At 39.1% G+C, this 13,386-nt stretch overlaps 1 protein-coding gene across 1 annotated transcript in view; it reads left to right on the top strand.

The window, feature by feature from the left end:
* lrrc1 (leucine rich repeat containing 1) overlaps positions 1–13,386 on the top strand; it is a gene marked incomplete at its 3' end in the record, with an annotated part of 80,937 nt that overhangs the window by 48 nt on the left and 67,503 nt on the right. Inside the window, 1 exon segment of the mRNA XM_079843540.1 lies at positions 1–481. This exon segment is cut by the window's left edge and continues 48 nt beyond it. Coding sequence (XP_079699666.1) covers positions 323–481 — 159 coding nt within the window. The 5' untranslated portion in view covers positions 1–322.

Here is a 13,386-nt window from a genome sequence, read left to right on the forward strand (position 1 = left end):
GAAACTGGACTAAGAGGAAATAAACTCCGGGATCAGAAAAAATACGAAATAAGCGCAGCGAAACAGACATGTAACCGCATCCGGGACTCTTCTCAGCCTTCCAGGAAAGATGTGGCGAGAAAGGTGAAAAAGGCGGAAAGAAAAACTCCAGGGATCAGAGCAGAAGTGCAGCGCGACGGGTTTATGATCCCATGTTTCTGCGCGCGATACAGTAGCGGCGGGGATCGATACTCTGTGTCCGACACCAGTTGCTCCGGCGCTCCCAGTTCCTCGCGCTTAGTTTCGAACTTTCCCAGCGTTCGGGCTTCATCCAGGGCTCGTGATGTTTCACTGTATCCCCCTGTGGCGGTGCAACCGTCACATCGAGTCGATCGATAAGCGCCACTGCTCGCTCTTCTTCGTCCCGGATGAGATCTATCGCTACAGAGGGAGTTTGGAAGAGCTTCTGCTGGACGCCAACCAGCTCCGGGATCTGCCCAAGGTAAGAGCTCGCCAGCCGGTACTGGGACCAGTGCTGCCCTCCGAAAATGAATGAGAGCGTTTATGGGCCGTGTCTCAAACCCTAAAGCGCGTTGTATCCTCGGAGTCAGCAGGTGTGTGTGTGTGTGTGTGTGTGTGTGTGTGTGTGTGTGTCGGGCATCATGCACATGCCGAGTCAGCATCGTTAGGAGTCGGTCAACATTTCCACGAAGCATGCATTAGTTTAGTTTTATGTTCCAAATTTCAATGCAGTTTTGTGTATCAAAAGTGGCTGCAGTTTCATTTACTGGCCATAATCATCATATTAGAATGATTATTCTATGCAATTGTGTTGTTTCAACATTTATTTGTTGTTCATATATTCCTCTTTAAAAGAAAAAAGATGAGTGCAAAGTGACCCACATTTGGTTTTTGACCATTGAAAATGTGTTAATTTTACTCCTGGAGCCACATTTAGATCTCAATATCTCTGGGATTGAACCATCGAGGCCGTTTAAAATGGAGATTCCAAAAGAAAAGTTTATTAAGAACCAGAATCTAAGAGGATATTAAGATATCTTTAATATTTCTTGAGTTATAGGCATGTGAACATTTGCCACAAAAAAAAAAACATTCGGTTTTTGGCTATTGAAAATGGGTAAAAGTCAACAAATTGAACATGGAGCCGCATTAAGATCTCCATATCTCTGGGATTGAACTATATAGGGCCTTTAAAATGGAGATACCACAAGAAAAGTTTATTAAGAACCAGAATATAAGAGGATATTAAGATATCTTTAATATTTCTTGAGTTACAGGCTTGCAAATTTGGTGTAAAGACCACAAAAAGTGCTTTTTTCCCATTTTTGAACGGTCAGCGTTGGCGTATAATGCAACACAGATTGATAAAGTCAACATATTTCTAATAGATCGACCAATCTCTGTGTTAAAATAATATAATGATGCTGCCATTTTTCTAAAGTCATTTTTACACGCCTGTAATTTGGCTCAAAATCTCATGTGAAAATGGCCATTTTGACCCCCTCGACAAAACCGTGATTACTCAATAAATATACAGACATTACATTTAATATTTTAGCTTTCAGCGTTATTTATATTTGTCTTTCTTCAGAAAAAATATGAACAAAATAAAAAATTTGAGCCGGGTACGTCCCTGAAATTTGGTTGCTTTGACATGGAATGACCCAGCATATCCTCATTGGGAGTGTCATAGACAGCTTTTAGGGCATCAGATATATGTTCCATGTCAGACTCATTTTTGGACATTGTACACCGAGCTGTACTTCTATGATGCCCAAATTTGTGATGTTTTATGAATGCTCGTATAAGTCTCAAAAGTGCTCACTAAGGCTTTGAAACTTGCCCACTGTCATTGTGCCGAGAACACTAGAACTCAGCAGAATGTGGTTGAGAAAAACATTGTGGGGCCTGAAATATCAGTGGCGGGTACCAGCGAACTCTTCCTGCGTTACATGATGGGGTGGCTAGGTGTAGTGGGGGTGTATTTAGGCAAATAGCTGAAAGGCTTTACACCCACAAGGAATGATCCATGAGCAAAACCCTTAACACTAACTACATTTCCCATAGGGTCGTTCTCCTGGTTGAATTCGCACTGCCAGTTGGAGCTCTGAAGTGACTTAAGACATGATTTAAACAAGTGGTGGATGCTGTGATCGAGCAGTGTTTTAGTTGTGTGTTGTGGCTTTAGTGATAATGTAAGTTATGCGATTGAAAGAGCAAAAAGGAGGGCTAAGAGACGAAATCTCCAATGAGAACTAGCAGTGCTACATGTCATCAAGGCTCCAGTCTAACATTCGAGAGCAGCACCGGTGCTACTCGGTTCTGCAGATGGGGTCGCCAGCACCGGATTTGGGGGAATTTTTAATCATAAAGTTAATTTAATCATAAAATATTTTTTTTTTTGCATTAATAAGTGCAGTTACTAATGTTTGTTTATTGGACAGTAAAGCGCTGAGCTTGAATTGAAATGCAGATTAAATTAACTTTATTAACAACAGCAATGTTCAAAAAACATTTTTTTATAGGGAAAATGTAAATATTTAACTTTTATTAAATGTACCATTGTTCCAACTGACCGACAGCTTCAGTGTTTATTAAAGGAGTGCTCTTTCGAGCTTATTTGCCATATTTTAGAACAATCCATGTCAGCCATTTTGCAACAAGACGAGCCGCTTTTGCAGAAGCCCCTCCCATGACACGAATTTGCGTCTGTTGGAAGTGAATGTGAATGAAGCGAGTAAACTCAAAATGTTCAAGTGTGGATTTAGGGATGTCACGGTACCAAAATTCCAGTAGTCGTACCAATACCATCATTTTACGGTACTCTGTACCAATTTCAGTACCACAGCTAAATGTTTAAAAAAAAAATTTAATTAACATTTTTTTAAAAAAACGTATTAAATGTAGGGATGTGACGGTGAGGAAATTTTCCCACCGGTTAATTGATGTGTGACAACACCGGTAATACCGGTATCACCGGCGGAGGCTTTTAAATCACTAATTCTATCTAACCGAAAGTAACATGCACACGACCGCTCTGAACTGAAAACGCGCCAGTGTTGCGTATTCACACACGTGAATGACAGCTCGTCTGTAAATGCGCGCTCTGTGAAGCCATGGGTGCGTCTCAATCAGTTCCCTAGTTCAGTAGTCAGGGCACTGATCAAGCATTGATCAGTCTATGATTGAGATGCACGCCATGAATGAATAACAGTTCGTCCGTAAAGCCTCGTTTATACTCAACGCGCCCGCACGAGCGCGAGGGTGCGCGCGGCAAAAAGAAATGCGCGCAGTCAGCGTAGCGGAGGCTCGCACTGCGGAGCCAGGCGAAAGTAAACAATGCGCGCTCTGTGCGGCCGTGCACATTTAACTTTCGGTTTTGAATTAGCGCCAATTCGGCTGCGGGTTGCTTGAATTGTGGGTTCATTAGTCTATTATTTTTAATGAAAAACACAACGACAAAACAAATGACGAACTCCCTTAAATAGGTGCTTTTACGTTTCGCTTTGAAACCAAACCTTCCGCGATGATCTCAGTCAGCTCCTCACTCTTAAATCTGATGAATGACTCCTGCCGAGACTCACGGTCGGATCCTGCTTTATTAAGCAGATACGTTCAGTTTTTATTTGTATTGTCTGTTCTCTAACTGAACTAAATTATTTTATTACTATAAAAAAATCAAAAAGACGGTGGGCGGTGCCACGGTGGGCAAGTGATGTAACCGGTGTTGAGTCTGGACACCGGTAACACCGGCAACACCGACTATCGTAGCAAGCCTAATTAAATGTATTAAGTTTATTATTTATGACGATAATCATATTAAGTAAATAATGCAAACATTTAAAGGCTGTATGCTGTTTAAAAGTAAACATTGTTTATAAAAAAAGATCAAGTGAAAAATAATCAAACATCTAGGCATAATTATTATTATTATTAGTAGAGACATATTATTATTACATTTATCTAAATCTACTGTAGGCTACAACAGTAGCCTGATATATTCTGTCAATTAATTTTTTTTAAACCAAACTTTTATTTTGACTGGTTGCCGTGAAGACCTTTTGAGTGTCTGTGTTTTCACAAATGAAACAGTAAATTCTCATGAAGTGATGGTTTATGCTTTCGTGTTCTCATATAGTGACACACGTCAGAGACTACAAACCCCATCATTCACACAGAGACGCAGAACATGCAGGAGTAATATTTAAATAGTATTTTGCAGTTTAATATTCGCAGACACAAGTATATATTCGGCTTCAGTCTGGAGCCCTGTGCTTAAATAAACACGGAAGCGACTGAATGCAGCTGCGGGGACCAAATATATTCTGGAGTAGTTGGTCCTACTGGTACTACACAAATGCTGGTATCGTCACATTTTTATAATTTCAGTACGGACGTGGTACCGAAATACCGGTACTTGTGACATCCCTAGCGCGATTTATTCGCGTAAGTCGCGTCTGGTGTGAACGCACAGTAAGTCGTCAATAAGTGCTCCTCTGCCGCCATCTACTGGTTATAGTGGTCATTTGTGTCTTTTTTTAAAATAAAAGTGCTTGTTTGTCCCAAAGTGGCCTACACCTTTAAACTTTTCGTTTTACATTAAAATTGGATACTATTTAGAGCTTTAAAGTGCTGGAAAAAGTGTGAAGCTCTTGAAAAGGGCTTGAATTTCAGTCTCAGAAGGTTTTCAGTTTGATCTGATATGTGTGGTTTATAACAGAGAACTCTGCACCGAACGCTTCCACTAGATCTCGATGCAATGTTATTGACTCTGTGGTGGATTCAAAGGCTTTCTCGCTGGATCTGCCAGCGCTGTGTAGAAACTGTCACGTGATCAAGATCGGCCCGCGAGTAAACCTGTTGTGAGCTTGCGCTGTCTCTTATTGCTATTATATCCACCAGCAGGAAAAAAAGGTCGCAAAATGTGACCGTTTGGTCTCAGTCTGGAGTAGGGCTGCAACGACGCGTCGACGTCGTCGATGACGTCGACTACGAAAATACGTCGACGTGCATGAAATGTGTCGATGCGTCGGCGGCACAATATTTACGTTCTAGAATGGAACAGAAGATCTAGAATAATGGCAGCTTCTGCTCCCGGGCATAGTGAAAATGATCATTTATCATATAAAGCCAGACCGCGACATTCAAAAGTGTGGGAGTACTTTAAACAGAAGCCGAATAAAACTGTGCTTTGTTCGCTCTGTAACGCCGGTTTCACACTGAGCAGAGCAGAAGCTGTGCGCGTGGAGAGCGGGAGCTTTCACACTGCAGTCAGTGTTGCCAAGTCCGCTTTTTTCTGCGGAATTGGGCTTCTTCTACACTGTTGCCTCGGGCTGTGTCTCATGTCCGCGGGTTGAAGCAAAAAAACACACATATTTAACCCCCCGAACGCGATGTTTACCAGAGAACCTCCCCGAAACGCGATTGGGCTTGTTTTGGGCTAGTTTTGAGTAATGAATGGGCGGGTTTTGTTGTGTAAACCTGGCAACCCTGCTGCCAGTGTTCTCTCGCGCAGCTGAACGCGCCACGCGTGTATTGCAACAGACGGTCACATTTTCCGGTGTTCTTCTCCGACCCCAGTACGTCTCGTGCTTTTATTTATTATGGGCTGCATATATCTGCTGTAAATGCGACCTGGTTCCCCTCTGTCCCAAACACATATGCATAATAACATGTTGTATATAGGTAGTTTACATGATTAAAGTAACATTAAAGTTAAGATATGCCTCTAGCTTTAATCATTTAAATGTGTTTTTGAAGTTTGGGCAAACACTTCTGGCAGCTTTAGTCGTTGTTTATGCACATGTATCTTCAAAATAGACGACTAGTTATACATTAACACTATGCTGAAAGCTCCTGTATGTGAACCTTTTGCAGATAAATACAAGTGCATTTTCGTTTACTATTGACACAAATCAATAAGTAAATCATACTCAACTACTATAGTAAACAACTTTTCCTAATTAGGCCTACTCTGTTTACATTTTATGATGAATAGTATCATTATATATTATGTTTAAAAAGCTTCTTGTGTTCATATATTTCATTATAAAATGGCATACTATGTACACTACCCTTCCTGAAATACAATTAATATTGTCATCATTCATTGATTTCATGTTAAAATAATATACAAATTCACTACCCTCTTTGAAATACAATAATCAGTAAAAAAGAATCATAAAATTAATCCGGAAAAATAATCGTTAGATTAGTCGACTAATCGAAAAAAATAATCGTTAGATTAGTCGACAGAAAAAATAATCGTTAGTTGCAGCTCTAGTCTGGAGCCCTGCGCAGACATTTCATATGGCATGTGTTCAGCCAATCATTGCATCTAATCATTAGACTCACTCTGAAGGGAAAGCCAATGTAATTCCCCCAAAAGACATTCCCATAACTAAACTCTTTCCCAGCTCCTGTCGTGTGAAGAAGTGGGCACTTCCGCCAATAGTTATAGGAACTCTGAAAACGTTCGAAAGCCTCTTATGTGATCCAGACTAGTTGTTTGAAGTGGTACTGACAAATTAGTATGCAATATGACATGAATAAGCTTTTCTTAATGATTTTCAACTGAGCCTTCCGGTTAACGGTCTCTCAGAGCACAGATCCATGCGTTCAACCTTCAGGAGAAAACCAGCGGCACGCTCTTCAGGCTTAATGCAGGGTTAAAGCCTCCTAACCATGATGCAACTTCCTTCACTTCTCATTGCGGTACATCAACTCAAAAAGCCTTTCCCCTCTCATTTACTTCAATCACACTTCTAGGATGCGGTAAAGATTACACAAGGAAAACCAACTGGAGTTGAGAAGAACTCTCTCAGAAAAGAGCAGTGGAGGGCTTTGATAGGTCTGATAAAGAGCACACGTTTGCTTTACTCTACAGCAGTCAATCTGATAGACTGAGCACAAGTGTTGCTCAAACTGATTCCTTGGCATGTAATGAATTAAATCTTCCAGATCAATGACGGATTCAAACGCTGTGCCCATCAACTGCAGCGCGTCTTTCTCAAAGGCAATAAAACATTCAAGGCTATCATGTCTGAGCTTATCTGTGTGGGCTCTCTTCTAGGGATAATCTTGTTTTAGGGAATTCCAGGGTATTTCCTTCTGCAAGCGTGCTTGATAAAGTCCTTGATCCGGTTTCATCAAGCACTCGAATGCAGAATTAAGTCAGGCGTGAACATGATAAATGCTCCACAAGGCAACGTGAGAAAAGAGATCAAAACATCTACAGGTCACAGTTGCACGCTTGTGTCTAATTCTGCTAATTTTGTGTAATTAACAGCTGTTATTGGTCTCCGCCGTATCTTTGCTGGGACAAAAAAACTGAAGCTGAGTTTTATTACAGACATGTGGAAACATGAAACGCCAGTAAATTGGCCACGTATCAGACTTTCCCTTTAAGGACTGAGTGGATTCCGGTTTTTAACCATTTATTGTTGAACTATTGAGTGCAGATATCAGTTATTCATGTCTGAGCATGTTCATCTTGATTTCCATTGGCTCTATTATAAAATGTACAATTAATACTATCTTTACACTTAAAAATAATGTTCTTTATTGGCTTTGATGAGCAACCTTTAACATCCAACCTTTTCATTCCACAAAAGGTTCTTTATAGGAAAAAAGATTCTTGATTCTTTGGGGAAAAACATTGAATAATGTTCTGGCTGTTCTTTTTATGCATATAGAATAAATTAAGCTTTTACTGAAGCACCATGAAAGTACCACAAAAAGAAAAAAGTGGTGCTTTATGAAAGTATGCATTATTTTTGTGTGAGATTCCACGTCAACTCTCTTTATTTTCATGGTGAAAGAAATGCCAAAATATTAAATATCATGGATGTATATTGACTGAGTAATCCACTATTTTGTTGAAGGGGTCAAAATGAGATTGAGCCAAATTATTGTTTTCTTCAGACATTCCTCTTTAAACACAATCAGTATTAGCTTTGAAAATGTTTTTGACCACTGAAAATGTGTACAGTTGACCAATTTAATCACGGAGCCGCATTAAGATCTCCATATCTCTGGGAATGAACCATCGAGGGCGTTTAAAATGGAGATACCAAAAGAAGAGTTTGTTAAGAACCATAATCTAAGAGGATATTAAGATATCTTTAATATTTATTGAGTTACAGGCTTGCAAATATGGTGTAAAGACCACAAGAAGTGTCTTTTCCCCATTTTTGAACGGTCAGTGTTGGCGTATAATGCAACACAGATTGATAAAGTCAACAGATTTCACTAATAGATCGACCAATCTCTGTGTGAAAATAATATAATGATGCTGCCATCTTTCTAAAGTCATTTTTACACGCCTGTAATTTGGCTCCAAATCTCAGGCGAAAATTGTAATTTTGACCCCCCGCTATTTCTATTTTGTCTTTCTTCATCCATGGTCCAGGTCAATGAATCATTCTTTTTAGAGTTGGATCTTTTATTAAATGAATCGATCTACATCACTAAAGTTTATCAATCTGTGTTGCATTATACGCTGTTCAAAAATGGGAAAAAAGCACTTTTTGTGGTCTTTACACCATATTTGCATGCCTGTAACTCAAGAAATATTAAAGATATCTTAATATCATCTTAGATTCTGGTTCTTAACAAACTCTTCTTTTGGTATCTCCATTTTAAACGCCCTCGATGGTTCATTCCCAGAGATATGGAGATCTTAATGCGGCTCCGTGAGTAAATTGGTCAACTGTACACATTTTCAGTGGTCAAAAACATTTTCAAAGCTAATACTGATTGTGTTTAAAGAGGAAAGTCTGAAGAAACCAATAATCTCATTTTGACCCCTTCAACAAAATAGTGGATTACTCAGTCAATATACATCCATGACATTTAATATTTTGGCATTTCTTTCACCATAAAAATAAAGAGAGTTGACGTGGAATCTCACGCAAAACTATTGCATACTTTCAGATAAAGCAGCACTTTTTTCTAAAGTTCAGTCCATACTAAAGTTGTAAAGCATGGAAACATTTCTTCTTAAAATACTTGAGGGTGTAAGTGTAGGTTTTTAACCAGAACACAACCCCTGAATGCTCTGAATGATTGCAATTCCTGTAAAATGTGCTGTCATCCTGTTTGACATCTCTGTTTGTTTGGTAGTCAGTCAAGCAGGACTTTTGTTGTGAGAGCAAGCAGAGCAGCCAATAGGGCTCTCTAGAGTCTCCAGAGACAAATATCAACATCTCACGAGTGTATATTGAGAGAGAATTTAGTTAATGCTTGGACATTTCAGTCTCCTTTGCCTACCATGTGGGCCCGATGTGACCGTAGGACATTTAGTCAAGAGCCCAAATCAAAACCAAAAGCATTTAGGCTTACTCTGACTGAGGTTAAAGACTTGGGAAGAGGTGGAAAAACCATATCTTAAAGCCTGTTTCTTGTCGGTTTGAACGCTCTTATCGTGCAGATTTCCTGGAATCTGAGACGTGTTGTTTGGCCTAAAATGCGAGGAATGCTGTGAGGAGAGTTAATCGTGACGAAAGATGTGTGTGTGGGGGAACCAATGCCTGTTGGTCAGAGTCAGGGGTCTGATGCTAGTCTGAATCATTGCTCTCTCAGCAAGCTTTGCTAATCCTTTTTTATGTCGAATACGCGGTTAGACTGTAGGGCTGGGTTATATCATCTGCGATAATGTTGTAAATGCAGCTAGAATGCCTTGAAAAATGTAAAATATGGGGGTGAAAATGAGGTTTTTTTCCCTTAAATTTATATCAGATGATAGCTAAGCAATATCAAGAAGGCTGTTTTTCTGGAAAATCAGCATGATTGCAAGCGGGATATCTGATATTGGTTTTATACAGCAGTTAAACAAACAAGAATTTAATATGGTCAGTTACATTATTAGACACAATATTGTCAAAGGAAGCGCAGTGACATGTCCTTCAGATTGCCAATCCGAGCTTTTCTCCTACTTTTTTGGGCATTTTTGTACTGTATAGATGAGAAGTAGACATATTTAGACACAGGGAGAACCTAGCTTTGTTCTTGAATGGATCAACCATTTTCATGTTTAATGTTATACTTCAATATTGTTTTCTTAACATTAATCTGACAGCATTATTTATGCAATTGCAGTGTAAATGATGCCACCTCTGAGCTGCAGAGTCTGTAAATGTGTCTAAGTCCTTGTATTCATCTGGTATTAAAGCTACACTGTGTGATATTTTCCCCCATCTAGCGGTTGAAAGGTATATGACCATCCAGTGAATATTAGTTTCTGTTCCTCTCAATTCCGATTTCGTTTTAACTCCTACGGTGGCCGATTTAGTCCAAGATTAACATGGCTTCCAGCTCGACCTCGTCCACATTGGACACGGTGCCATCGAGTGTTAAAACGCCAAAGGCAAAGCTTGAATTTACGGGAATGTCCCTCTTTGGCTAATGTACTTTCAAGATGGAGGGGCAACATGGCGACCCGCATTCAAACCCTCACCCGTATGTATTTACAATGGCATATTATAAACTTACGAGAGAACTTTATTACTTGAAAGAAGTAAATATACATTAATGAGCACATATATTTTTGAAAGAACTAAGTGTTTTTAGCTAAGAATAAACTAAAAAAGTTACACAGTGTAGCTTTAAGAAGTGTTTTCGTAAAATCCGATCAGAAGTGGATGCCGCTAAATACAGCTATAAACGGGGTCTAAAACGTTTTGCGCAATCATTTTTATTTCTATAAAAAGAAAAACGACAATGTAATGTAAAATAGGGCTGGGTATTGACACAAAACAAAGTATTCACAAGCTTGCAATTCGATTAGATTTCGATTCAATATCGATTATTTTGTATATATCAGGTACAGTACATGTCAAATTATCTCAAGGAAAACAAATCTCTCAACTAATGCTGTAAAGTTGTAGCCTACTAACTAGGCTATATTAGCCTATATTGAAGGTAAAAATGTACTGATTTGTATACAAACACTTAAAGGGTTAGTTCACCCAAAAATTAAAATTCTGTCATTAATTACTTACCCTCATGTGGTTGGACACCCGTCAGACCTCCGTTCATCTTCAGACACAAATGAAGATATTTTAGTGTAAATCTGATGCTCTGAAAGGCCTCCATTGGCTCAATGCACGGTTCACTCTCAAGACCCTTAAAAGGCACTAAAGACGTCGTTACAAAGTCCATCTCACTACAGCGGCTCTACAATAACTTTATGGAGTGAGGAGAATAGTTTTTGTGCGCAAAAAACCCCTAAATAACGACTTATATAGTGATGACGATTTCAAAACACGGCCTCATGAAGCTTCGAAGCGTTATGAATCAGTGAGTCGATTCAGCAGTTTGGATCGCCAAATTTCAGCAGTTTGGCGGTTTGACACACGATCCGAATCATGATTCGACTCACTGATTCATAACGCTTCGAAGCTTCATGAGGCCGTGTTTTGAAATCGTCATCACTATATAAGTTGTTATTTAGGGTTTTTTTGCGCACAAAAACTATTCTCGTCACTCCATAAAGTTATAATCATCAACTGGAAACAGGATAGATTCATCGATTCTTGGGTTTTAAGAATCTATATCAGTTTGTAAAAATGAGAATGTAACCTGATGTAAAAGTAGCGGTGCTAATTTTGATTTCAATGGCGTAGGGCTGGGCGATATGTGAATTTTTTGGGGGGGATAATCGCCTTCAAAAATATCGCGATATCTGATAATATCGTCTACTCCGCACTGACCTCGCCCGCGCGCGCCATTGCTCATGTCTGTGTCAATTTTCCAGGCATAAAATGGAGGACAACGGCTTAATATCAAAGAAAAGATGCACACCGGTAATTTGGCAGTATTATGGATTTAAAACCAAATGCAAATGGAGAACCAGCGGATCCAACAGAGGCTATCTGCAGGCTGTGAAAAAAAAAAGTAAAGGTTGAAGATGCGCAGCCCACTAATCTCCGCTGCCATATCCACATAGGCTACACCATCCAGTGTAGCGGCCTCATTTGAGCCCCGCTCTGCAGCCGCTTCTCAAAGCGGGAAAAGTTCTAGTTTAACTCAGATTGCTTCTGCGTTCGCTTGTGGAAAGAAGTACGATAAATCCAGTTTAAAATGGAGACAGTGCACTCTAGCTGTGACCCGTTTTCTGGTTAAAGATATGATGCCTCTTAGTCTTGTGGACCAGGCAGAATTCCGGTCCATGCTTCAAACTTTTGACCGACAGTATGAAGTACCCAGTCGGAATTATTTCTCAAGAACAGCTATTCCAGAGCTGGATAATACAGAGAAAACTGAGCTTATGACTAACATCAGTAGCGCGGATTACGTCGCTCTTACGACGGATATGTGGTCGAGCAGCAATACGATGACACCTTACATGTCAATTACTGCTCATTACATAGACAAAAACTGGGTACTACAATCAAACTGCCTCGGAACGATTTATGTGCCTGAGATCCACACAGCAGATTATTTGGCAGATAGCTCTTGGAGAGTGTAGGGCGTTTTCACACCTGAAAGTCCGCACCAAGGTCCGAACCGAAGTTCATGTTTTGATAAATTTTATACATTCGGTTAGTTTTGGTTTGGTTTCACATTGCAATTATTCGAGCGAAGAACTTAACATGACACACTTGCGTCCACTCGTCTTCATCTATGTGGGACATTGATTGGTTTGTAAACGGATGCGTCTTTGACAAGAGTGAATGAACGGACGCATATCGTTGCCACTATTGAACACTGCGCATTGCTGGACTATTTTCGTTACGTTTAAAAGTGGACATTTCAAGCTTTATATAAACATATTTCTCATGTTTGTGAGACAAGTAGCTGCTGAGTTTGGGTTTATTTGAGACACGCTCAAGTTCATGCGCAAAGCATGTGATCGCTCCCGCAATTATTGTCTGCTATAGACTATTTGCTTCTTATTTATTAAATCCAGGCAATTATCTGATTAAACGTTGATTAAAATTAAGATACAATTTATACAAAACGAAATTCACATTAAAGAAGGGCTTTCTAAGCAAAATCATGCAAAATTTTGTGTCTAGAAACCTGCATTAGATTGTTGCGTTAATGTTTTATAAATGCATAGGTTCAATTAAATAACGTGGTGTTTAGATTATATTTTATTTCTGAGAACTAGCCTAATGTATTTTTAAAAAATGAAAACATATTTGTTTTAATTTTGAATGATAATTTAGATTTTTGATGATTTTAATGATTTTTTAAAAAATGCATGGCAACTGCTAAGACAATTAAATAACGTTGTGTTTGGATTATATTTTATTATTAAGGTGTCTAATTAAAAAAAAAATCAATTGTTTTAATTTTGAATGATGATTTAGTTTTTTGAAGATTTTACTGATGATTTTAAAAAATGCATTTATGATTTTCATACGCAACTGTTAAGACATG

The sequence above is a fragment of the Gobio gobio genome, assembly GCF_949357685.1.
Source record: "Gobio gobio genome assembly, chromosome: 18".
Lineage (NCBI taxonomy): Eukaryota > Metazoa > Chordata > Actinopteri > Cypriniformes > Gobionidae > Gobio > Gobio gobio.